This window comes from Theropithecus gelada, chromosome 1 (genome assembly GCF_003255815.1).
Source record: "Theropithecus gelada isolate Dixy chromosome 1, Tgel_1.0, whole genome shotgun sequence".
In the NCBI taxonomy this organism is placed as follows: domain Eukaryota; kingdom Metazoa; phylum Chordata; class Mammalia; order Primates; family Cercopithecidae; genus Theropithecus; species Theropithecus gelada.
The window spans coordinates 211,377,815-211,404,094 of NC_037668.1; the positions used below are offsets into that span (position 1 = coordinate 211,377,815).

A 26,280-nucleotide genomic window follows, 5' to 3' on the forward strand; every position below is an offset into this window, starting at 1 on the left:
ATAGGGTAATAAATCAATTTCTGATCTAACCCATTGATGTTAATGAAGTTTCTGAATTAGTGCCAGGCTTGATTTTCATTGACTCAGGGATGAGGCGAGTCATAGTCTGCTGCACATTTGAAGATCTTCAGTATCTGAAGTTTGGCCCACACATGGACACACGGGGATTGACGATGTGATTGAGACCTCAACATCTGAACTCAATTTTATAAAGATCATTTGCTTTCAGCAGCTAATGACATGCTTTTTCTGTAGGAAATCACCTTTCCCAAGATGGTGGCCAACTGTTGCCGTTTTCTCTGTTACTTCTGTCGTATAAGTAGGCAGAATCAAAAAGCTATGTTTGATCATCTCAGTTATTTACTGGAAAACAGCAGTGTTGGTCTTGGTAAGTAAATGAATTTTATTAAGGTTAGAAAATAATATACATATTACATTTAAAAAGCAAAAACATTTGGTTAAAAAATGGGCAATGGACCTGAATAGACATTTCACCAAAGAGGTCATACAGTTTGCCAATAGGTATGTGAAAAAATGCTCGCTATCACTCATCATCAGCAAAGTGCAAATTGAAACCACCGTGAGCTATCACCTCACACCTGTTAGAATGTCTGTTATTGAAAAGACAGAACATAGTAAGTGTTGGCGAGGGTGTGGAGAACAGGGAACCCTTATACATGTTGGTGGGAATGTAAATTACTACAGCCATTTTAGAAAACATTAAGGAGATTCCTCAAAAAATTAAAAATAGAACTACCATATGATCAAACAGTTTTACTTCTGGGTATATATATCCAAAAGCTGTGAACAATCAGTATGTCAAAGAGATACGTGTACTTCCATGGTCATTGCAGCATTATTCACAATAGCTGAGATATGGAATCAACCTAAGTGTTTATCAGTGGATGAATGGATAGGAAAAGTGTGGTATTTATTCACAATGGAATGCTATTTGGCCTTAAAAACAAGAGGGGAATACTGTCATTTTCCACAACAGGGATGAACCTGGAGGATATTACATTACAAAAAATAAGCTACATGTAGAAATACAAATACTGCATTATCTTACTTTCATGTGGGCTCTAAAATCAAAGTCGAACTCGTAGAAACAGAGAGTAGAATGAGGTTACCAGGTTTGGGGAGGAGTGGTTGGGGAGATGTTCAAGGATACAAAATTTCAGTTAGATAGAAGGAATAAGTTCAAAAACTATTATACAGCCTGGTGACTGTAGTTAATGTATAATATTCTTGAAAGTCGCTGCCAGAGTAGATTTTGAGTGTTTTCACTGCAAAAAACAAAAGAGTATGTGAGGTAATACATATGTTAACTAGCTCAGCTGAGTCATTCCATAAAGTGTACATATATTTCAAAACATGTACACAATATATACAATTTTTATTTGTCAATTAAAAATACTTAAAAATTAAACTTTGAATCACTATAGATTAATACACTGTGGATGGTGTTTGGAAATTAAATTTTAAGAGGTAGGGTATTTTTATATGGAGTTTATAGATACAGCACAATCCAGGTTATATTTCATCTTCATTTGAATTAACAGCCTCCCCAGCTATGAGAGGTTCAACACCACTGGATGTGGCTGCAGCTTCGGTGATGGATAATAATGAACTAGCATTAGCTCTGCGTGAGCCGGATCTAGAAAAGGTCAGCAATGTTCCTGCCCTGTGTGTTTGTCTGAATTATACTTTTTCATAGTTCTTTCTCAATATTTTAAATATAACTAAAGTTGGTGCAGAAGTCATTGTGGTTTTGCAGTGTGACAGTATGGCCAAAATCACAATTAATTTTGCACCAACACAATATGTTCTAGTGATATTAGAATTAAAGTATATTATAATTTACATTGCACACTATATAATGTTATATATTCCATTGTATATAATTCTACTATACATTATATTGTAGTTAGAAGTTATGAAGAACAATACATTTGAAAAAATGAGTTTTCTCTGATCACAAACATTTTTCTATGGAACAAGAAGCAACGTTCTGTATCTGTATTCTTACGTGTTGTTGTCTTTTCATGATATCTGCTTCCATTTTTGACTTAATCATACACTTCAGTTTTTAAAAAGGCTATTTTGACATCTCATATGTACATTTTATATCACATATACTTTATTCCAGCACAAAGCATCAGCAATATAGTAAAGCCATGCACTCTAAGGATATTAAGCCACATGTGTGTATACCAGCATTTAGAGAAACTTTCCCTGTATTGTAGTTGCAATAGCATTCCAAGTAGTCACCTGATTTTTTTTCCTTGCTCCCCTGGAATCTGTTCTTTCCTTATCAGCCAAAGTGACCCTCTTAAAAAGATCATGCCAATCCTCCATCCAGTACTCCCCAAAGGCTTTCTATCTCACTCCAGTAAAAACCAAAGATGATGCAATAGCTCCTACATCATCTGATCCTACATACCAGCCTGATTTCATCTCCTACAGCTCTCCTGCACTCTCTCTGCTTCAGGCACACTTGTCCCCTTGCTGTAGCTGGAACACGCCAGCTGTGCTCAGCCTCAGGGTCTTTGCCACCTGCTAGTCCAACCATCTGCAGCATCCTTACCCAAGATACCATCACGGCTCTTTGTAGGCTTTCTTTCAGTCAATGCTCTAAAGTCACCCTCTGGATCAGCTCTTCCATATCCATGCTATGTAAAATTGAAACCTTTTCTCCACTTCCTTAAACTCTTCCTGTTTCCTTTACTGCTTTGTTTTCAACCATTGGAGATGTAAATAGTTGTATATCATATACACAAATATATACTTTTGTTTTATTTATATTTATATACAAATGTATACTTTTGTTTATATTTATATAAACTTATTTTTTAAATTATTGATATATTTAATCAAATTCTATGTAGTTATGCATTTTTAAAAATTCATCCCCTACTCTAATGTCAAGCCAGGGAGGTGAGAGTGGTTTTTCCTCTGCTGTTCACTGCTTTGTCCCCACTTTGGAGAACAGCGTCAGCACTGGGTAGACACTTAGTGCATGGCTGTTGAAGACATGAAAGAGTGAAACTCTTCCCCAAATCCTCCTGACATACCGGTCCAGGATCATGAAGTCTCTGAGACACCTCAGGACATGTTTCCCCCATATCGTACTTAAAATCTTTTCATCTACATACTCATTAAAATGGCTAATGCTAATGAGGTTGATAATACCAAATGCTGAGAAGGACAAGGAGCAGCTAGAACTCTCTTCTACTTCTGTCACGATGAGTAATGGTACAGCCAGTGTGGAAAGCAGTTTGGCAGTTCCTTAACAAATTAAACATAAACCTACCATAAACTATACGCCTAGGCTTTCCACTGCTAAGAATTTACCCAGTAGAAAGGAAAATGTATGTTCACACAAAGACTTGGGCGTGAATGTTTCTAACAGTTTTATTAATCATAGCCAAAAACTGCAAACAACTTGAATACCAATCATCAATGTATTAGTTGATAAACCCATATATGGTGAAATGTCATCCCATATATGGTGAAATGTCATCCCACAATAAAAAAGAATGAAGAACTGGCATGTGCTACAATGTGAATGAATCCCAAAATCATATGCTGAGTGAAAGAAGCCAGGCACAGAAAGATACATGCTGCATTGTTATATGTACACGTGTTCCGGAAAATGCAAGATACATTGTAATGAGAGAAAGCAGATTGTCTGGGACTAGGTGTGTGGGGAGAAAGGGACTGCAAAGGGTCCAGGGAGCTCTGAGGAGTGACGGCAATGTTCTGCATCTTGATTATGGTGTGTTTTCACAGATGATAACATCTTTCAAAGCTCATTGAATTTATACTTCAAATAGATGATTTTATTGTACATTGGTTCTCTTGCTTCACTATAGTTGATATAAAACATTTTTAGCTATATTGCTTATTTATTTTTGAAACTGATTTAACATGAGCTGGATATAACTCAATTTGCTTGATAAGTTGCTCCTCTAACAGTCTTACTTCCATTGATAATGACTTCTCTAGAGATTTCTTTTAAAATTGAATTTCTTATGAAATATTGTAGAGGACCGACATTCATATAAAACAAAAATGTTTTAAGAGGAAAGACCAGGCAAAAATATTTTATGTGCTCATTGCATCAATACTGAAAAATGGGTTGTCTTATCAAAAATTTCCTGGGCACTGAAACCTCGGCTAAAAAAATAAAAGTAACTTGCTCAAAATGAGGTATTTGGTAAATGCTGCACATCTGATTTGAACCAAGGATATTTGACTGTAATCTTAGGTTTTGCTGTCTTTATGTATTTTCTCACACCTGCTTCCCCATTAAATTGATATATATTTTGGAAACAATTTATCTCTTTAAAATACCTTTGCATCTCATCTAGATCTTTTAATATTGTGGGTGGATTCAGTTTTTACATTGCACGAGAGGTCATTAGACATGTTTGCAATTTATGACTTTGATAGGTAAGGGTCTCAAAGTAAATGCTATAAAATTCAGAAATATTTTTCTTTCATAGTTTTACACATAATCCTGCAGCTCTTACCCCACCCAGACAGACTTCGTTGCCCTGAGACAGTAATTGCGGGTGGATGTATACAGCAGGCACTGCAGGTAATTGCAGGTGGATGTATACAGCAGGCACTGTGGGTAATTGTGGGCAGATGAAAAAGCAGGCACCGTGGGGTGAGGCTGCTACTTTATTGTCTCCAATGTGTTTAAGGAAATGGTGCAAATAAAACGGCAACTGGAGCCAATCCGTGAGTCGTGAGCCCCGGGCAGATGCATTTGTGGCATTCATTAAAATGAACGTCTGCTTAGAGAAAGCTTAAAAAAACCAAAGCTTATGGTAGGATCGTAAATATGTTTATTATGACGCCACTTTATGACGATATTAAATATTTCTGAAGTCTAAGGTTTTACTAAAGGGAGTTCAAGTGGATTATCATGAGAGCAAAAAGAACTTGCAAAAATGCATTTATTTAAAAGCATCCTTTGAGGATGTCATTTACTGCATCCAATGGAAGCATCTAATGACTTTTCCTCCAAGGGATAACTCTTCATTAATCATGTTGTTTGCAGGTAGTTCGTTACTTGGCTGGTTGTGGACTGCAGAGTTGCCAGTTGCTGGTGTCTAAGGGTTATCCAGACATTGGGTGGAATCCAGTTGAAGGAGAGAGATATCTTGACTTTCTCAGATTTGCTGTCTTCTGTAATGGTAGGACTCGTTTTCTTGAGGTCTTTTGGGTTATTATTAAAACTGCATAGAGACATGTATATATGATAAGGATTCATCTCAACACTTTCATGAAGTATTAGTAAAGAAATCACATATTTTATAATCGATAGGGTTTTTTTCACAGTAACCACTTATAATACAATATTTGTTTATATACTTCTTTCCTTATTTAAGTTAAAATTTTAAGCACATAAGTTCTCATAAATTTTTTATTTTGAATTCCAATAATAGTTTGGATTATGATGTCATTCTATAATAATAACAAGGTAGTGAGAATCAATAGTTTATGCCTCCATAAGGTTTTACTCTGAAAATTTGTAATGCAAGAAAAGAAATTTACTGTGTCTTGTATACCCAAAGCTAGTAATTTGGGTTACATTTTGGCTTTATCAGTATATTGTTGGATTTTAGTTATTCTTATGCATGGGAAATGATTAGTATAACATTTTTTTGTTCAGAACTTCCATATAATCATATTTGTTTACTTATCTTCCCCATTCTACTTTAGGGGAGAGTGTGGAGGAGAATGCAAATGTCGTGGTGAGATTGCTCATTCGGAGGCCTGAGTGTTTTGGTCCTGCTTTGAGAGGAGAAGGTGGGAATGGGCTTCTTGCAGCAATGGAAGAAGCCATCAAAATCGCCGAGGATCCTTCTCGAGATGGTCCCTCACCAAATAGCGGATCCAGTAAAACACTGTAGGTCTAATAAACACACCCTCATGAGTGATCCATACTACTTGATGTGAAATTTTACAAAATATATTCTGCATCCTATGAATTGTAACATAACTTGTGGTGCTGAAGATTTCTCCCTTTGAAAACATAATGTCTTAGATTTGGAAGAATGGATGGAATTTGGTGCCGGAATAGGTCAAATGAACAAAGAGAGCTGAAGAAGATGGTGTAGATTTAGCTGAGGGAAATCTAGGTTGTAGGAGATGCAAGGTGGGTTGTCCTAAATGATACGAGGTGAACCTTTGGGGTTGGACTGGAGTTTAGTGGGAAGGTAGTTAGAAAGAGATTTTATGATTAGAAAGAGACCTTTTGCAAATAAAAGGGGAACTTGACTAAACTGATATGGTGGTAAAATCGAGAAAAGGTGTCATTCTGAGGAGTGTAATGCTTGGTTGAGGTATAGGAGACAGACACGGGAAGCAGTCACTCTCTTACATTTATCTGTAGCTATACATTGTTGATACTAGATTTCAGTAATCGACATAAGTAAATCCAGGTGTGATGCTTATTTATGTAGGTGAATGTCCTCCAGCGGGGGGGTCATGCATCCACACTGCTAGTGCCTCTGGTAAAGATATAACATAGGGCTTTATTGAGGCATATCGAGTATCCCCACCTGTCATGCAGGAGACCGGGGTTCGATTCCCCAATGGGGAGGCCAATATTGAGGCATATTTCTAAACAACAAAGCGATAGAGTGAACGCAATCCTGCAAACCCTTTGTCTTTTACATATAAACTGGGCATCGATGTTCCATGTTCACCATAGCCAGATTTGCAGACTGGGAGCACTCCTAGAGCAAGAATGAGCACTCCCCACCACACACACACACACCATGCTACGTGCTTATCAGTTGGCCGTGAAGGAACCAGGGAGCTCTTAGGTTCTCTCGGTAGTAGAAAATGTATCCTGACACCTCTGGCCCAGGACCACACTAGCAAGGGTACACCTGAGGGCCTCATGGACAGCCTTGCATGCCCAGGAATGAGGCTGTCATTTGAGGCCTCACTGTCACTCTGCAGACTGCTGTATTCAGTGGGGACAGCTGTCTGCTGAGTTACCAAGGAAGAAGGATGTGAGCCTCCAGGGCCATCCCGATTTGGCTCTCATCAGCAAGAGAACATGTAATTATATTTTCCCTACAGAGATGGGGAGGGAGATATGTTGGATTCTTTGGCAGGGGTTGCGGGAGGTTGAGTAGCTGGTACAGAGGTAGTTGAGCAAGTGCAATAACATTTATAAAGTACTCTGGGCAAAGCACTGTACTGGATGCCTTACAAGTGACCTTATATGACATCTTTGTCACCCTTTCTCTACATATGTGCCATTTATAGAAATAGCCTAAGCTCACACATCCTTCTATCAGTTATTTTCTTTGTTAATACACTACCACCAGAAAGGAAAAGAACCTATCAAATGAGCAATTCCTCCTTTTCCCTTCAAAGGAATCTTAATACTAAAATTTCCACAGACGTGTTCTTGGTGTTAGAATCTCAAGCTTGATCTTTAACCAGTTGTTATTCTCCCTTAAAAACATCAAGCTCTACATTTATACCATATATGAAATGTATCAGAAGAATAATGTGTTACCTAGTAGTCCCTTTCCTCGGAGAGATATGTAATAAACATGAAATGTCAGTTATCCCATTTGCTTTCTCTTTCTTTTGAAACATTCATGGAAGTGATACAGAGGAGGAGGAAGATGACACTATCCACATGGGGAACGCGATCATGACCTTCTATGCAGCTTTGATTGACCTCTTGGGACGCTGTGCGCCTGAGATGCATGTGAGTTCCTGGGGGTTCAGGAGCAGCAATCCTGATTTCTCTATATTAAGACATCTATAGCTGGCAAAGAGCATAATAGCATCCAAAACCAATAATCTTCATGCTCCATTAAAAATAATAGCTGCAGTCTAATTGCTGAACAAGTGTTTGTTTAGTTGGAAATGTCTTGTTGGTTGTAAAAATTAGTAATGGGATTTCAGTGCAAGTCATTAATAGAGTACTTAAGTTACTCATATATCTCTGAAACTCATATAGCCTCCCACATTTGAAAAAGAAAAGAACATATTTTCTCTATACAATTTCCTCTTCTGTTATAGTGCATGCAGAAAGCAACTGCTCCTACCAAAAGTAATTTTCTTTTGTGTATTTAGCTCTATGTGTTTGCCATTGTTTTAGGGGAAAGTGAGGGGGAAAGTGTAGGGGGTGGATATTAAGAGCTATTTAGACCATATAAATTAGTATTTTCTTTCTTTCTCTCTTTCTTTCTTGCTTTCCTTTTTTTTTTTTCTCCATATTGAGACAAGGTCTTGCTCTGTCTCCCAGGCTGGAGTGCAGTGGCATGGTCTCAGCTTACTGCAATCTCCGCCTCCCAAGTTCAAGTGGTTTTCCTGCCTCAGCCTCCTGAGTATCTGGGACCACAGGCACCCGCCACCATACCCAACTAATTTTTGTATTTTTAGTAGAGATGGGGTTTTACCATCTTGGCCAGGCTGGCGTAGAACTCCTAACCTCAAGTGATCCAACCGCCTCGGCCTCCCAAAGTGCTGGGCTTACAGGTGTGAGCCAATGTACCCAGCCTACATTAGTGTTTTCTGAAACTTTTTGACCCAAATGAAATTAAAGTTTCATGGAATAATACTTTTACTCTGTAATACATTCTGATATTTTGTTCTTTATTTTATTGTAGTTGATTCTATATTATTCTACTAGAGTCATAAAAAAAAAAAAAATCCTGGCCCAGGGCCCAAAACATTCATTTCCAGATCTTCTAATGGGAAATAAACGCAGAGTGTGAGAGTTTGAAACACGTTGATTGGTGCTGGGGTAGTTAAGAACTGTAAGGATATTTCTAAAGTGGGATGAGCAAGAAGCCAGGGCTTTCTTACAAAGCGCCTTTCTCTCTACCCTTATTATCTATCTTTCTTTTGGTTTTGGTTGGGGTTTTTTGTGTGATTTAGGTTTTTCATACCCAGAGGTTAAAACTTCCATGATGTACTCTTTTCTCGTGAACAGAGAGGAATCACAGGATAGAGGAATGTTAGAACGTTAGAAAACTGGAGTCTGATTTTTAGAAAAATTTAAACTTTGCCGCTAGTAAGATTTTTTCATCTTAGTAAATGGAAACAGAGACTATTAAAAATTTCTATGCCGGAGGTGATTACTGACAACAACAACAACAACAAAAAAAACTTGCTCACAATATTTGTTCTTTTTCCCATCTCAGAAAAACACATCAGCGAAACAAAGAGAAAGTATACTAATAAATAGAAGTTTTCATTCTATTCTATTAATGGGGGAAAAAGTAAGTGAAGTAATAAGGGACCAACCTTGACATTTCTGAAATTTATGCATCTTCACAACTATTATTTGAGGCCTCCTATGTGCCAGAAATTGTGCTTGCGTTTCACACCCTGTAATGAGATAAACAGATGCCCATCCCGGCTCTGCAAGCCGAGTCTGTCCTGAAGACTTGCTGAGATTCTTGACTGTATCGTCATCCACAGTCATCCTGGGTACTTCATGTCAGTCTAAAAGAACTGTTAGGATTTATGTTCATCATTTCCTCCACATTATAAATCGAGCCTTGGGAGAAATCAGGGTCGAAGACCGATGGATATGCAATTCATTTCTTAGCACAAAGCAAGAAAGAAGCTAATTCGATCATAAATATTAGTATATGCTCAGAGTCTAATGATAATTTTGTTTTTGTATTATTGCTCGTGTTATTGATACGTATTTACATGTAATTTTGGAAAGTAAACTTTCATAAACACGTCAGATTCTCAATATATCTTAACAGTCCCCAAAAGAATAAAAACTGTTGTTCTAATGGGTGAACCAACTGGCCTAGACCATAGTATAAATAATTTGGTGTATGCTGAAGTCAGTGAAAATTGTGTGAGCAAGTGAATATCCACAGGTAAGCCAGAGACTATGTCTGAGAGAGGCATAACTTTATACGTATACTGATCAGAAAATTATTTTGGACTTGGATTTCCATACTTCAGATTTCCTAGACAGAATTGTAACATTGATATCACAAAGTTGTTCTCATGTTTTCTTTTTTGTTTTTCCTCCTGTATAGTTGATTCATGCTGGTAAGGGAGAAGCCATCAGAATTAGGTCTATTTTGAGATCCCTAATTCCCTTGGGAGATTTGGTGGGCGTTATCAGCATCGCTTTTCAGATGCCAACAATAGCCAAAGGTAAGGCCAACTTCAGTATGTCCTAATTCAGTAGGATGTTGGATGACATCATGTTCTAAATGTTTTCCGTACTCAACATCCCAACCTCTCTGCTTCCTAAATTATGTCTATACTACTTAAATTTCTTTTTTTAAAAAAGCTATAAAGTATATATTTTATAATTTTTTTCCTTTTTTTTTTTTTTTTTTTTCTGAGACGGAGTCTCGCTCTGTAGCCCAGGCTGGAGTGCAGTGGTGCGATCTCGACTCACTGCAAGCTCCGCCTCCTGGGTTCAAGCAATTCTCCTGCCTCAGCCTCTTCAGTAGCTGGGACTACAGGCGCCTGCCACCAAGCCTGGCTAATTTTTTGTATTTTTAGTAGAGATGGGGTTTCACCATGTTAGCCAAGATGGTCTCGATCTCCTGACCTCGTGATCCACCCGCCTCGGCCTCCCAAAGTGCTGAGATTACAGGCAGGAGCCACCACACCTGGCCTTTTCTCCATTATTTTTAAAGCTGTGTTTGCTTTGAGATTTTAATTCTCTTTTATATGACATTTCAGACAGCTTCCAGAAAAGCGGAAATATGCACCACCACCCTCCACTGTCTCATGTCATGCATGCTATCATTGGTTGCATGCTCTTCTTTCTTGACCTCAGTTCCTTAGTTCATGTGTTTTCATAGTTTTCATTGTCACTTTCTTGTAATGCTTTTCTATTAAAAGCAATGATGATAGCTTTTGACTTAGAGATTTTAAAATCCCCTCTGTTAAAAAGAGAGTTTTGTTTGTTTGTTTGTTTTTGTTTTTGATTTTTTTATTTTTTAGACGGAGTCTCACTCTGTCGCCCAGGCTGGAGTGCAGTGGCGCGATCTCCGCTCACTGCAATCTCCGCCTTCCAGGTTCAAGCGATTCTCCTGTCTCAGCATCCCAAGTGGCGGGGACTAGAGGTGCCCACCACCACGCTGGGCTAATTTTTTGTGTTTTTATTAGAGACTGGATTTCACCATGTTAGCTAGGATGGTCTCAATCTCCTGACCTCGCAATCCACCCACCTTGGCCTCCCAAAGTGCTGGGTTTACAGGCGTGAGCCACCGCTTCTGGCCAAAAAGAAGTGTTCTTTTCATGAGTAAGGATAAAAGTTTTTTTAAGATTAAAGAAATTATTGAAGACAACTAAAATAAATGTTAAATCCCAAATATACTTTGTTTTCACTTTCTCAAATGGAAGGTTTTTTTTTTCAGTTTTCAATACTTTATTGGATATTTATACATAAATCACTTAACATGAAAGACTTCTAGTTGTAGAACAAAACATAATTAGGGGCCGGGCGTGGTGGCTCAAGCCTGTAATCCTAGCACTTTGGGAGGTCAAGGTAGGTGGATCACTTGAAGTCAGGAATTCGAGACCAGCCTGGACAACATGGCAAAACCCTGTCTCTACTAAAAATACAAAAGTTAGCCAGGCATGGTGGTGGGTGCCTGTAATCCCAGCTACTCAGGAGGCTGAGGCAGGAGGATCGCTTGAACCCGGGATGGTGGGGAGGTTGCAGTGAGCTGAGATTGCACCACTTCATTCCAGCCTGGGCTATAGAGCGAAACTCTGTCTCAAACAAACAAACAAAAAACATAATCAGGTAGGAAGTGCATGCTATATATAATCATTTTCTTTCATTAATTATGCCCCCAGAGAAGGCAGGCTATAGTAGCTCAAGTCTAGAATGAAAGGGGTCACCATATATCTGAAGGTAGCTCATCCTGTTTGCCAGGCATGATTATGAGAAAGTAAAGTCTTGTGTATGCTAAACTTAAACCCAAATCTACAAGGTGACAAAACTACCATAATAATCGAACGCTCATTATAGCTTTCGGCAAAGCTAGAAATTAAAAATTTTCCCCACCTTTGGCTTCCCTACTTGAGCCAGTTTCTTTTCCTTGTGCATCTGTAGCTCATCTTCATCTGCTGTCTCTGTACCTCTCTTCTAACTCATGTTCATTTGCTTAAGGAAAATATATTTTCCTTATTCTATATTTTGAACCACAAAATAGACACTATCAGGACAAAGATAATAATAGTACCAGTGACATACAGATTAGGAAATAGGGAAGCATTAAATTTTGTAGTAATATGAGTAATAACAAAGAACCAAGAACATAGATTGTAAGAGAGCCCAGGTGTCCTTTTCAGAATGGGCCCAAAAGTTTCCAGGTACCTCCTCATTTCCTCCAGTCATCTGCCTTTAGCAGCCTTCAAGAGTTTTCACGTTGCTTTCTTTCCTTTACTAGTTAGTTGTGCTCTAATATGTTATTTTTCTTCATATATTTGCAGTATATTGTCTCCATCGGGAGTCACAGTGGTTTGTGTGTGTATGTTTGTGAATTTTGTATCACAGTCACAATGAAAGTTAACTTTTAACACAATCCATTGGTATTTGTTAAATCTCTTCTTTTTTTAGCCGGCTGTGGTGGTGCACACCTGTAGTCCCAGCTACTCAGGAGGCTGAGGCCGGAGAATCGCTTGAACCTGGGAGATGGAGGTTGCAGTGAGCTCCGGTCATGCCACTGTGCTCCAGCCTGGGCAGCAGAGCGAGACTGCATCTCAAACTTTTTTTTTTTTTTTTGCTGCTTTCCTTTTGTGGAGAACGTAGACAGAAACCTGTCGGTTTTTATGTCACCATAGTTGTGCATTTATGTGGCTATGCATTACTGCAAAGCTTAAAACACCTATATTTCTTTCTCCTTTTCAATGACAACTCAATTGGTCTATAAGCATCACCAAGTAGCAGTAATAATGGTTATCATACATTCTATATTTAGTATGTGAAATTTGTCTCTAAAGAATGATATTTTCCCTTCTCAGGATTAGCTAAGGTCTTCCTCTGACATTTTTATCATATTTATTTCCAAGCTAGAGTATGCCCGAGAATAATAATCAAAGAAGAAGGGGTTCAGAAAACTTGAGGAATAAGCATGTAATCCTGCAGCTCTTGGCCCGGGCTGATTTGGCCGCCCTGTCTGAGGCAGTAATTGCAGGTGGATGAATACAGCAGGCACTGCTGGTAATTGTGGATGGATGTATACAGCAGGCACCGCAGGGTGAAACTGCTGCTTTATTGTCTCCAGTGTGTTTGAGGAGATGGTGCAAATAAAACAGCAACTTGAGCCAATCCGTGAGTCTTGAGCCAGATGCATTTGTGGCATTCATTAAAACAAATGTCTGCTTGGATAAGAGTTTAAAAAGCAAAACATATAGAGCAGGATCAGTGGGTTGCTCCCCTTTTCCCTAGGCACAGCTACACTTTAAGATCATAGAATACTGTACATTTAAATTCCTTTTTAATGTGATATTTAGGAGAACTGAAATTGAATTTTATATAGATTTTTAATTGAAAATCATAGCATACTGATTTAACACTAAGGTTAAGTCAGCTTTGGCTGGATTTTAAATCCAGTTTTAGTTGGTTTAAATACAACTCTGTCCATTACTAGGTGTATGACCTTGGACTAGTTACTTAACTTCTCTAAAGGCTAGGTTTGTGATCTGTTGAATGAGAGTCATAATAGCAGCCTCACAGATGGGTTGTGGGAATTGTGTAAGATCATGTCAGGAACGTTCCTAGTGCAGTGCCTGACAACAGCACAACACATCAGAACTATTATTCTTACATGTAAGGAAAGGAATGTATTAGTTATATTAGGTATCGTTATAATACTACCAGGCATTATCCTTTCATCTAGCTTCCTTTAGAACATTATTTGTTTATTTTCATAATTCACTTATAAAATTTGTTCATTGACTCTAAGTGAAAACAGAAAAGTTGTCATTTTATTCTTTCAGTTTATTCAGGATGATTGTGGGTCGTGTGTCATCTTTCTCTGAGTTCTTGTTTCTTTGATGTTGTATCCATATGAAAAGTTCTGTGATATTATTTGTAGAATCGTGTGTGATCAGCACCAGATTGGCATAATTATATGGTCAAACAGGAAGTAAATCAATTCTTCAGTATTTGAAATTGGCACATAATCCCATGATTTCTCTTATCAGTAGTCCCCAGTTAGGGAACTTATGGAGTTACTGTAAAGAATTCACGAATCTGTATAGGCATAAAGCTTAGAATATTGATAGAGAGAACAATATGACCCTTAAATGCGTGTTAAATGCTATTATGATTAATGAAACATATTTCATATGAAAACCATACTGGTTTTATAGTGTTATTTCATCATTTTGTTATTGTTCTAAGGCATAAAAAGATAAATATACCGAGATTATCACATAAGGGTAGATGAGCTTTATTCATGTTTAAAACAGGCTCGCTTAGAAAAGAGTGAAAATGCCCACTTTACATTTTAACTTTTCATGGATTTCACTTGGAGTTTTAGAAAGTAGATTTTGGATGCCTGTTTGTTTCTCCTAAGTATCTAACAATGCCACGTCTTGTATCCCGTGTGCAGTTAACAAGTGGATGCCTATATAACACTTAAATGACCTTGGCTTTAAATTGCACTGCCTTATTTCCTCAGCAAACTCCCATAATAGCTTGAGGGTAGTCGAAGAACAGAAAACCATTTCATTGAAAAGTTTATTTAAAATGTAAGAAGTCTAGAAAGCAGCCATTTGTAATCTACCCATATATGGCACAGCCATTGACACCAAAATTCACTTCTCTCTTTTAGATGGGAATGTGGTGGAACCTGACATGTCTGCGGGGTTTTGCCCAGATCACAAGGCAGCCATGGTTTTATTCCTTGACAGGGTCTATGGAATTGAGGTTCAAGACTTCCTCCTCCATCTTCTTGAGGTTGGCTTTCTGCCAGATCTCCGGGCGGCTGCTTCTTTAGATACGGTGAGATTGGAACAATGGACTTCCTCCTCTCTTGACTCTTCATTCTGTGCCTTATGATATTCTTATATATATATATATATCCATTGATTAATTTATTGACGATGAATGTTTATTGAGTACCTATTATATTTTCAGGTAAGCCATGGGTAAACAGAAAATAAAACTAGGCTATGTTCTCAAGGAATTCACTGAATAAACTGACAACCTCAGGAAACTTCCCACTGACCAAAAAGAATATGATAAGAATTCTGATAAGGTGCTGTGGGATTCAATAAGAGGTTCACATAACTCTAATTTGGGAGGTCACAGTGACTCCTGTTAACCTCTGTTCGGTGTCAACCTCCAAATTGGCCTAAACACTTATGCTTCTCAATAAAAGCAATTAAAGAATTACGATGATTTAATGGATATTGTTGAGTCATGATCATCTTGGTGTCTTCGTTTGTTAAGGTACAAATGGATTGAAATCTGTTCTGTATATTGGGTGACCCACACGGAGAATCTGCCATTATCAGCTTAAATGTTCTTCTCTTTGAAACACTGTGGAATAAGCTGAAGTTCTAAATGTTGTTATAGTAGTTATACTACTGTACACATTTAATACCTACTTTCAAGTACTCATTAATTTTATCAGTTCAGTGTGCTTTTTTGATTTCAAAGTACATCAGGACTTGAGCTGACAGTAGCCCCTTCATGAAATATACGAGAACAGAATCACAAAACTGAAATGAAAACTTCTTTTTTTCTTTGTTTTGCATATTCAGATGAAATTCTGGACCTGAATAGTATGGATGATAACATAGTAATACAGTTATCCTTTGATTATTGGTGCTGATAGACATGAGAAGAATAAATATGAATCATAAAGAGAATTCAGAAAGAGTTTTTGCTTATGAGATCTACTGTGAGAATAAGCTCCTCTCTTTGCCTAGCAAAGGAAAATACTCACATCTGTGATATTATCGTCTTCTTACATTGATCCTACCATTGATATTTAATGATAGAATCTGAACCTATTAAGCTTTTTGAGGAGATAGGTGTCATTTCATTCATTTTTATCTGTTTATGAACAATTGATAGTTGATTGTTTTTAGTGGTAAAAATCATATGAACCCCACATTTAAAGATATAACTGAAGAATACATTTACATGTCTCATAGCACTATCATCTTCTAGATAGTGAAATTATATGTTCCCATGTTGATCCCTTTGAAAGTTATCTACTGCCAAACACAAATGGCCTTCTACTCTGATTCTTTTTCAGGCGGCTTTGAGTGCTACAGACATGGCCTTGGCCCTCAATCGGTACCTTTGCACGGCCGTCTTGCCGTTGCTAACAAGATGTGCTCCTCTCTTTGCTGGCACAGAGCACCATGCTTCTCTCATTGACTCATTGCTTCATACTGTGTATAGACTTTCTAAGGGCTGTTCACTTACCAAAGCTCAGCGGGATTCTATAGAAGTTTGTTTGCTCTCTATTTGTGGGTGAGTGGATAACAAATTCTACGCCAGCTTCTTCTTTAAAAAACAGAATTTAAAGTGTGGCTTTTGACAAATTATTTGGAATTTTGGAACCATTTTCCATACCACAGATTTCATTCATTTTAGGTAATCCCATATACTGAGGTATGAGTCTTCTCTGAGCGCCCTTGCTCCCAGTCGAGTTCTGAGTGTTCCTCCAGGCCTCCCTAGGGTATCCAGCTGTTGGATATAGCTTTTGACCAGTTACAGAATACTATTCTGGATGTTGGGAGTGGGGAGAAATTGTGTCAGGAGTCCTTGGCCACTTTAGGTGAGATGAATAGATCTCGCCTTTTGACTGTGTTTGATGATTTAACTCCTCTTCTAGAAGAGAAAAGAAAAAAGGGACTTCTTAAATATAAAATGTGACACAGCATAATATTAAAACCATATTTATGTGGGGCAATGATGAAGGCTGAATATTTCCTCCAACCTGGAAAACCATTTCCTATCAGTAGAAGTGCTAGAATGTGTTACTATGAAAACCAGAAACGTATCTCCCCCTGATGAAGTTTTGCCTGTGAAAGTGAGAATTTCTCAAGCCCCTAGAAAGATCATGGCTCCTTTGTAACTGCTCCAGGAACTCTTGCCTGGCAGTCCCTGGGGGAAGGGCAAGTTTTCACCCATGGTAGAGTGTCTGGGTTGAGAGCCAGATGGCACTGAAGGGGGTGGAAAATCAGAAGAGTAGTTCTTTAACTTCCCTAATCTAAGATTCTGTAAAATTGAACCAAAATGCCTCCCTCACAGAGATTTTCTAAGTGTTAAACGAGGTAAAACACTTGCTGTTGCCTGACGCAGTAGATGTTCACTAGGTATTCATTTTTGCTCCCTTTCTTCTCTGGCAAATTTGCTGTCTCAGCCATTTTTTCCTCCTTTCTGTTCCAATATTCCCTCTTCTTTTTGCTTCTTCCCATCCATTGGAATGAGGGAAGGGACATTTACTAAAATTAATGGAGGAAAGTCTTGGGAAACAGTGGGGTCTGCATTTGTGAGTGGTTTGGAAAGGAAGGAGCAGAACAGAAACATCTTCTGTAGCAAAGAAGGGGTGGTCTTCAGATCTGGGGGATAGAGATGAGTTGGGAAATCTAACCTTATATAAAATTAACTAAGTAGCTGATCTTTGGACAAAGAACATCTAATGAATACCATCTGAAGAGAAGTATAGATTCAGGTCCTTGGCTTACATAATTTATTCTAATGAATGATCTACTTAGTTTAGACACATTTCTCAGCGTTATTAACATTAACTTTGTTCCAACAGACAACTGAGACCTTCTATGATGCAGCACTTACTCAGAAGATTAGTATTTGATGTTCCATTATTAAATGAACATGCAAAGATGCCTCTTAAAGTAAGTATAGGAAATGTGTGTAGATATTTGATGACTGGTTTCTATGACTTTATTTTCTATGACAACATATACATTTCTTAGATACATCATGTTTGATGCTGGAAAATGTCTCGCAATTATTGAAATGGGCATTTAGAAGTTATAGGAATGTATACATCAACTTTAAATAAATAAGTTCTATAAGATTATAGAAATCTTAACAATGATTTCAATATAAACAATGGAAATAGAAATCAACGGGAAAAAGAAAAAGGACCACAGGGAAAATAAAAGCCAAGATATTCTTAAGTTGGAAAACATGGTAATAGGCCTGGCCTAAAATATTATTAGAAACCTTGAGGGATAAAGACCAGGCTTTAAAGACAACATTTTCTAAGTTAATAATCACATGACAGGCTCCAAATGTCACTTCATAGGGTTCAATGATAACTTCTCTGTGTATGCAATTATAGTTTGTCACACAGTATAGAAAAATCACTGGTATTTTCTCTAAATTTATTGTGCTGTTCAGGATCAAGTCTCATTCTATCTTACTGAGTTGGGAATGTTTTCTTGTCCTTTAATATCATAATCTAGACTCAGAATATAGAATACAGTGTTTGCATCAAAGTTATATAGTAATGCGATGGATTTTTTAATAGATGGCCACTCTGCAGTGCCATCCAGTAGCATTATTTTTCCCCCAATGGCTACCCAGTACTAGTGCTGAAGAAGTATGAGATATGAAGAGTCTATATGCAGCTGTTACAGTAAGCATCCTGGATATTTAGCAAAAGTAATCTTTCTCTGTGAAAACTGACTTTGTTTTAATCAATCTAGATACATTAGTGAATTAGGTAAAATAAACTATATCCTTGCTAAAAATTGTGCTTTTATGTTTTTTGTCATCTAGAATGGTCCTTGTCTTGCAAAATTTTTTGATACAAATGAGCTGGAAAATTCATGAAAAAAGATACAGTCTCATGCTGTTACCCTTATGCAATAAAACTCTCTTACATTAGAGATATGTCAGTGTGAAGCCAAGCATATTAGATCTCAATATTTCATCATTTGTGACTCCTAAATTGTGTGGATGTGTGGATGTGTTCATTTTTTTGTAACTGAAAGGACAAGTAAATGAGTTGTAATATTTTAACAATAAGACATGCAGCCCACATTAGTAACAGTCATTCTTACGATTTATTTTCTTCCTTAGATATAGGAAAGAGTCCAAATATGTATAGTCATATAGATCAGTTTATTAATTTGACAAATATAGATCAAAAATAAATTATCTAAAGAACTACCAAATAATTGAAAGATTCTCTGCTTGTCCTTGACATTCCAGTTTAGTTCTAAACAAGCAACATGCATAGGTGAAAATGCAAGGAGCAGTGTAGACAATCAGTAAAGTAATAAATTGCATCCGTAACCCCCAAAGAAATGTAGACAAAGAAGTGATCCAAGTAGAGCGGTTTTGGAAATTTACTTGGAGAATTAAGTATTGAGGCAAGCCATAGGGAGGCAGAGACGGAGCAAAAAGAATCACAGAGGTATAGTTCGTTTATTGTGCTTCTGGGCCGTCCTGACATCAGTCCCTTCGTTTTACACGTGGATTGCAAGATATTAATAACAATACATAAAATTATAAGTAAATGATTAATGTAGAACTCAGGGATACGTAGAATCCAAACAACCTCATAAAGAATGCTGTACAAGATATAGTTATTTGTAAAATTGGGTGTTTGGTCCTCATATTGCAATCAGTGTTAAATTTGAAAGAGACATAGTGTATCAGTCGGGGTTCTCTAAAGGGGCAGAACTAATGGAATAGATGTATATATGAAGGGGAGTTTATTAAGGAGTGCTGGCTCACACAGTCACCAGGTGAAGTCCCACAATAGACCATCTGCAAGTCGAGGGGCCGGGAAGCCAGTCCAGGTTCCAAAACCTTAAACGTAGGGAAGCCACCAGTGCAGCCTTCAGTCTGTGGCCAAAGAACCAAGAGCCCCCGGTAAATCACTGGCATAGGTCCAAAAGTCTAAAAGCTGAAGAACTTGGAGTCTGATGTTCCAGGGCAGGAAGCACCCAGCACAGGAGAAAGATGAAGGCCAGAAGACTCAGCAAGTCCAGTCCTTCAACATTCTTCTGCCTGCTTTTATCCTAGCCCTGTTGGCAGCTGATTAGATGGTGCCCACCTAGATTGAGGGTGGGTCTGTCTCTCCCTGTCCACCCACTGACTCAAATGTTAACCTCCTTTGTCAACACCCTCACAGACACACCCAGGATCAATACTCTGCATCCTTCAATCCAGTCAAGTTGACCCTCAATATTAACTATCACACGTAGTATACACGGTGATAGTATTCTCCAAGAGAGTTTACATGGGATTGAGCAATTGCACTTCAGTTGACCTTATAATGTAGCACTACAGTGTCATATGAGGAGAAATGAAAAAAAAATCCAAAAGGTTTTGATAGCTCATTGCTTTTATAACTGTTTTCCCACATAGCTGCTGACAAATCATTATGAAAGATGCTGGAAATATTACTGCCTGCCTGGAGGGTGGGGAAACTTTGGTGCTGCCTCAGAAGAAGAACTTCATTTATCAAGAAAGTTGTTCTGGGGCATTTTTGATGCCCTGTCTCAAAAGGTAATTTAAGATTTTGTGGGTTTGTTTGTATCAGTACAATGGCACAAAGCAACACATTCTTAGTAAGATAGTATTCCTAGTTGAATACTGTCTTTGCTAACCAAGACACATATGGCTTTATTTTTTCTCTTTTCTCAACTTCATAATAAATGTTGAAAATGCAATTTATATTTATTTTTCTTAATCATTATGGTAGCATTTTCCTTGTGATCACAACACTGTTTCTGAATGTCAAATGGCTAAGCAGTTCAGGAAATTACGCACAGGGTTGATAAGTTTCTGGTGCATTTGGACTCAGACTCTCCCTAGTCCCATCTCCAATCTTATAAAGGCCAAAGAAATTATATCCAATACAAAAATATAAAACATGAAATCTTATGTAATTGTAATATCCCAGTCCCCTGCTAAAGTCTCCAGCTTTGCTGCTATGGAGCTTTAGATACCTTCACTCAATGTTGCATTGCATATATGGCATTCCCTTATAGTTGCAAAATTTATAATGAATAGTTCATATGTTTTCAGATGGCTGGCAGGTGTTGATCTTAGAGAAAAGGCAGAACAACAAGTCTTGTATGTTCATGCTTAAATTAATCAAAATTAGTTTGAATTCCCAGATTGACATTATTAGATGATTGGAGTAGTATTACCACAAATTTGCTACATAGTAGAGGAATATTTGTCTGCAATTACATTTGGTAGCAACACTTTAATGCGTTTTCTTACTGAATTTCCTTTGGTAAACTGAGTCCTTTTAAAATAATGTGTAAGTATTTTTTAGAATCATTTATGTTTATTTAACAATGAACATTTAAAGTGAAATAATTTAAATTATTACTTTTTTATTTTTTAGAAAATCTATAAATATAAATTTAACTTAATACTCAAATGCCTCTTCCTATAAATTTTTATCATGCATACTTTCTATGGAATTTCTTTTCCAGCTCAGAATTTTATTTTTCAAACCTTTATAATGCAACATGGATCGGTTAAAATTTCTCACTCTCTAGAATGTTATGCTTTCTGTATTTTTCATGTATACTCATTATAATGTACAGGAATTATCTATAACTAACTATAAGTAATGTAGTCCCTATTGACTGAAATTATGTTTATCTTGTAACGATATTTTACACGTTGACGATATTAAAGTTTACTTCATTTCCAATGTGTTGGAGAGTCAAAGATTTTATTCTCCTTAAACTGAAACTGCTGCAGCCTCTTTTATGTTTGTAAATCTAGCTGGAGCTTCTTTTATGTTTGATGGGGTTTTAGGCTCTGTGTTTCATTTTCTAGAAAAAGAATTATCAGAGAGTTCAGTTAGCCCAGGGTAATTCAGATTTTCTTCTGCAACCTTCTGTAGCCCTGATGATCATGCTGACAACTTTTGCTATATAGTAATTTCTTTTTTGGTCCTCCATTTTTCCCAGAAATATGAACAAGAGCTTTTCAAACTGGCACTGCCTTGCCTGAGTGCAGTTGCGGGAGCTTTGCCTCCAGACTACATGGAGTCAAATTATGTCAGTATGATGGAAAAACAGTCATCAATGGATTCTGAAGGGAACTTTAACCCACAACCTGTTGATACCTCAAAGTATGGACTCTTTCTATTGCAGCAGATTTTTATTGTAAATGATGTGTGAAGTCTGAAATTGAATAAGGTACTAAAGTGAACTTTCTCTAATACATGCCCCCTTTGAATTGGTATCCTTTTAATAGGGGTCCTTTTAATTTATAAAATGATAGTAATAATAATGATTATACTAATATCAGAAATAGATAAGATGTACCTTCGAGGATATTCTTAACACAATCAAGACTCTGTATATGTAATATCTAATAGAATTAAGAAAGTCTGTCAGTTATATTTTTAGTTGAAAAATTACCCTAAATGTTTAATAGTAACTATGAATCAACCTCTATATAACATCTTTTACTTAAGATATTCCCAGCATGCACTGCAAAGCTGTTTCTGTGAGTGGCAAGGGAATCCCTTCACCCATCACTACATCTCAGCAAGGTCCAGGGTTCACAGCTGATGTTCAACTTGATAAAACACAGCACGAGATGGAAGGGAATATCGAATGAGAATTTTTCTGGAAAATTCAGCATGCAGTTAGAATGCAGTTTAACAACCAAAACCAAAGATGAAACAACATTCTTTAACATTATGAAACTTGTTACATGTACTTAGTTGCAACAATTGTTCTACAGATAGGATGTTTGGGAACTTCAGGTGTTTGAAGTCTGAGCATTTTGTTGTTGTTGTTACTGTTTTTAAGTAGGATCATGGTTCTCCATGTGCAAGGAAAGCTGCCTCTTCATGCCACATTCTCTTACTGATTCCATGGTGCTCAGCAAGATCAGTTTTAGCAAGGTAGACACTTGGTAGTTCTTATCCACGGCTTCTGAATTTGCTTGGGAGTTCAACTTTGAGGCTTCTGAGTGGCCCCCAGCTGATTTAGCTTCCATAACCAGTTCAGAATTTCAACCTGAGTGGTATGCCATTAGTTTGATAATGCCTTAAATTTGCATGTTTGGTCTTTGATGACAGTCCTGTGAGAAAAGACCCTTTCCCCCATCCCCCAGTATTTGGCTTATGTGATTGATCTTTTGTATCTCCTCCAAAGTAAGTAAACCAATATATCACATGTTCACATTCCTACATGGGTAAGTTTGTGGTTTGCTAACATATGATCTAACCTGAGATTTTTAAATATCAGAACAATGTCATGGTTTTGGTGTTGGTTCATTAAATCCAATTAATTAATAAGTGTGGGCATGGATATTAATTTACTTAGGCTTGCCCCTTTGGGGACTTCTTAACAGATACAGGTTTATGCGGTGATATCAATGATTTCTAAATGATTACAATTTTTTATATATTGCTTCTTAGGTATGTGTATGTCTTATAGTTCAATTACTGTTAACTGCTGGAAAACAACAACAAACCATCTTATACTAGATTTTATGTAGAATTGTGTTCTCAAAGCTAATACTTTAATAAGATATATTCATTAATGAATAGAATTTTATATATATATTTGATTTTCCATTCATAGATACGTTTTAAGCCTTAGATTTACCATCAGACTTGGTCATCATTTGCATGTCCTCAACATCAAGGAACTAAATATTCATTTAAACACAAAAGGAGTCAAGAGTAAATATTAACAAAAAGCAGAAGTTAATTATTTTCCCTATAGTTAATTCTAGTAACATTTACAGTGTTATTTGTGGACCATGAATATTTAAAAATTTTAACACATAACTACTAAATTTAGTGCTTGTTTTTTCTTTGTTGTGTAATATATTGTCCTAATCTTTGAATGTATTTAATTATTTCAATTTATGTATTTAATAATAATTGTTATTATAGTTTTATGATATTTAATTTGTTATGTTAGCACATAAACTATGAATCAATATAAGATGAGCAGATAGAACATTATCTGCTTGACTTTTCTTATATTGTTCTGAAAATAGAAAAATGTAATTCTTTGTTAACAGTAGTGTTTAACAGTTAAAATTGAATGAGATATAAGCATTCATTAGCTGTGAGTAAATTATTAATATGATTCCTGTAAATTCTGTGAAAATCAAGTCTTTTGTCTTTACTTCTCTCATAGTATTACAATTCCTGAGAAGTTGGAATACTTCATTAACAAATATGCAGAACACTCGCATGACAAATGGTCAATGGACAAGGTAAAAAGAGAATTACATTCTTATTCAGTAGTCGTTATTAATGACTGGTCACTGTTCAGACACTTCTGACCATGACAGTGTTCTCTTTTAAAATGAGAACTTGATCTAAATTAGGAAAAAATACTTAATTACAATTAGCTTATATAATAATATAATATTTAGCTAGCTCTATCATTAACACAAATATGATACACTTATGAATAAGCACTATTTTAAGCTTTCAAAAGATCTATTAATTACATTATAAATATAGTTGCTATAACATATATTGTTTATCGGAGTAAAAAGCAATAATTACCACCAAGGGCTTCAGGAGGAAATGGTGACCCCCGTTCAGAATTCACCTTTTAAGGAAACTTTGGTTTTATATGTAAGTTTTTTGGGTTTATTTTTTGAGTCCTGCTCTGCCGCCCAGGCTGGAGTGCAGTGGTGTGATCATACTTCACTGCATCCTGGAACTACTGGGATCAAGCGATCCTCCTGCCTCAACCTCCTGAATAGTTGGGACTACAGGTGCACACCACCATACCTGGCTAATTGTTAATATTTTTATAGAGATGAGACCTTGCTATGTTGCCCAGGCTGGCCTCCAACTGTTGGCCTCAAGCAGTTGTTCAGCCAGCCTCAGCCTTCCAAACTGCTGAGATTACAGGCATGAGCCACCATGCTTGGCCAGGTTTTAGGTATAGTTCTATATCAGATAAAATCTTGAAAATTCTTAATCAGGATTTAACAATTATTTACCTTTTCTATTCTTCTGTTGTATTTCTTACTACCAACTAGATCTGCAGTTTACTAAAAATAGATTACATTGGCCGGGTGACTTTTTTGTGTGTTTTCAAGAAAAACAACACAAATGAGAAAACTAAAGTAGCTGCATCTATGAGATAATTTCTACATACTATGAGATTTTCTAAAGGAAATCTTATGCCTGAATATTCACATTTAAGTTGAGCTCAGTCTAAACTTGACAGAGGATAAAGTAGGTTCATCAGAGGAGTTGAGTTGAGATGGTTCAAGAACCTAAAATACTCATATATTGATTTGGTAAAATGAAAATCAGACACCAAAGGTTGCTTCCAGAGGATGTGTATGCTTCGTAACAAATCAAGATCATCATGCTAGAGATGTCATATTGAGTTTCAAACATTGCCCTGGCCAGTCAGTCTTTCAGTCCCTCTAAGAAACCCTTTTTTTGCTGGTTTTGATAAGTATCTGGTTCTTCATTCAGTAACCGATTTACTACGTAAGTCAGTAAGGATCTATCTTACATAAAAACTCCACTAAGTACTGAGTGGGTGGAGTTGGTGATGGAGAGGAATATTACAGGAAGGTATTCCAGTCTAATTACTCAGACTCTGTAGGCAGACCAGAAATGATACAGGGAAATGGTGATATGTACAAATGAGCAAAATAATATGGAATGAATGTGTTGAGAGAAAATGTGATGAAAGAATGGATAAAACAGGTGGCATTATTCAGAGAAGACTCTGAGATGCATACTCTAGTTTTCCTATTTAAAATGCATGTTTTTTATTTACACTTCACAGGTGGGGTCCCAAGATGGGTCAGAATAGATATCCTTGGGACCATGCATCCCTGTAGCCTCCTCCTGTGGGAATGCTTATCGGCACAATTACAAGACCTTGGTCTGTTTAAGGAGGATTGGGTGCTTCTAGTCTCTGGATAAAAAGACTTGTTCCAGATGATTACTGAAAATACATCATGCAATATATCCATGCAACAAAATACATTTACTCCCTGAATCTGAAATTTAAAATAAAAGAAAATAACATTGATTAGGATGGATATCTTTATAGTGACTTATGCTGGATAAAATTTCAATCTTAACCCTTACTTTAGTTCACTTTAGGTTTATTTTATCAAACATGCACTTAAACACCTGTATATGTACACCCTCTAAAATTAACACATGTAAAACAGTTTTTAATGTTTGCCTTTTTTTTTAGTTGGCAAATGGATGGATTTATGGAGAAATATATTCAGACTCTTCTAAAGTTCAACCATTAATGAAGCCATATAAGCTATTGTCTGAAAAGGTGAGGATTTTT

The 26,280-nt window shown here is 36.8% G+C and overlaps 1 protein-coding gene across 1 annotated transcript in view; it reads left to right on the forward strand.

The window, feature by feature from the left end:
- The window catches only part of RYR2 (ryanodine receptor 2), a 634,673-nt gene that overhangs the window by 431,231 nt on the left and 177,162 nt on the right, over positions 1 to 26,280 (forward strand). The window contains exons 44-56 of the mRNA XM_025401874.1: positions 256 to 388; positions 1,563 to 1,666; positions 5,072 to 5,207; positions 5,737 to 5,923; positions 7,645 to 7,750; positions 10,056 to 10,176; positions 14,829 to 14,998; positions 16,263 to 16,483; positions 17,781 to 17,871; positions 20,363 to 20,503; positions 21,931 to 22,094; positions 24,130 to 24,208; positions 26,179 to 26,268. Of these exons, the coding sequence (XP_025257659.1) occupies positions 256 to 388; positions 1,563 to 1,666; positions 5,072 to 5,207; positions 5,737 to 5,923; positions 7,645 to 7,750; positions 10,056 to 10,176; positions 14,829 to 14,998; positions 16,263 to 16,483; positions 17,781 to 17,871; positions 20,363 to 20,503; positions 21,931 to 22,094; positions 24,130 to 24,208; positions 26,179 to 26,268 (1,743 nt within the window). The remainder of the gene's footprint in view (positions 1 to 255; positions 389 to 1,562; positions 1,667 to 5,071; positions 5,208 to 5,736; positions 5,924 to 7,644; positions 7,751 to 10,055; positions 10,177 to 14,828; positions 14,999 to 16,262; positions 16,484 to 17,780; positions 17,872 to 20,362; positions 20,504 to 21,930; positions 22,095 to 24,129; positions 24,209 to 26,178; positions 26,269 to 26,280) is intronic.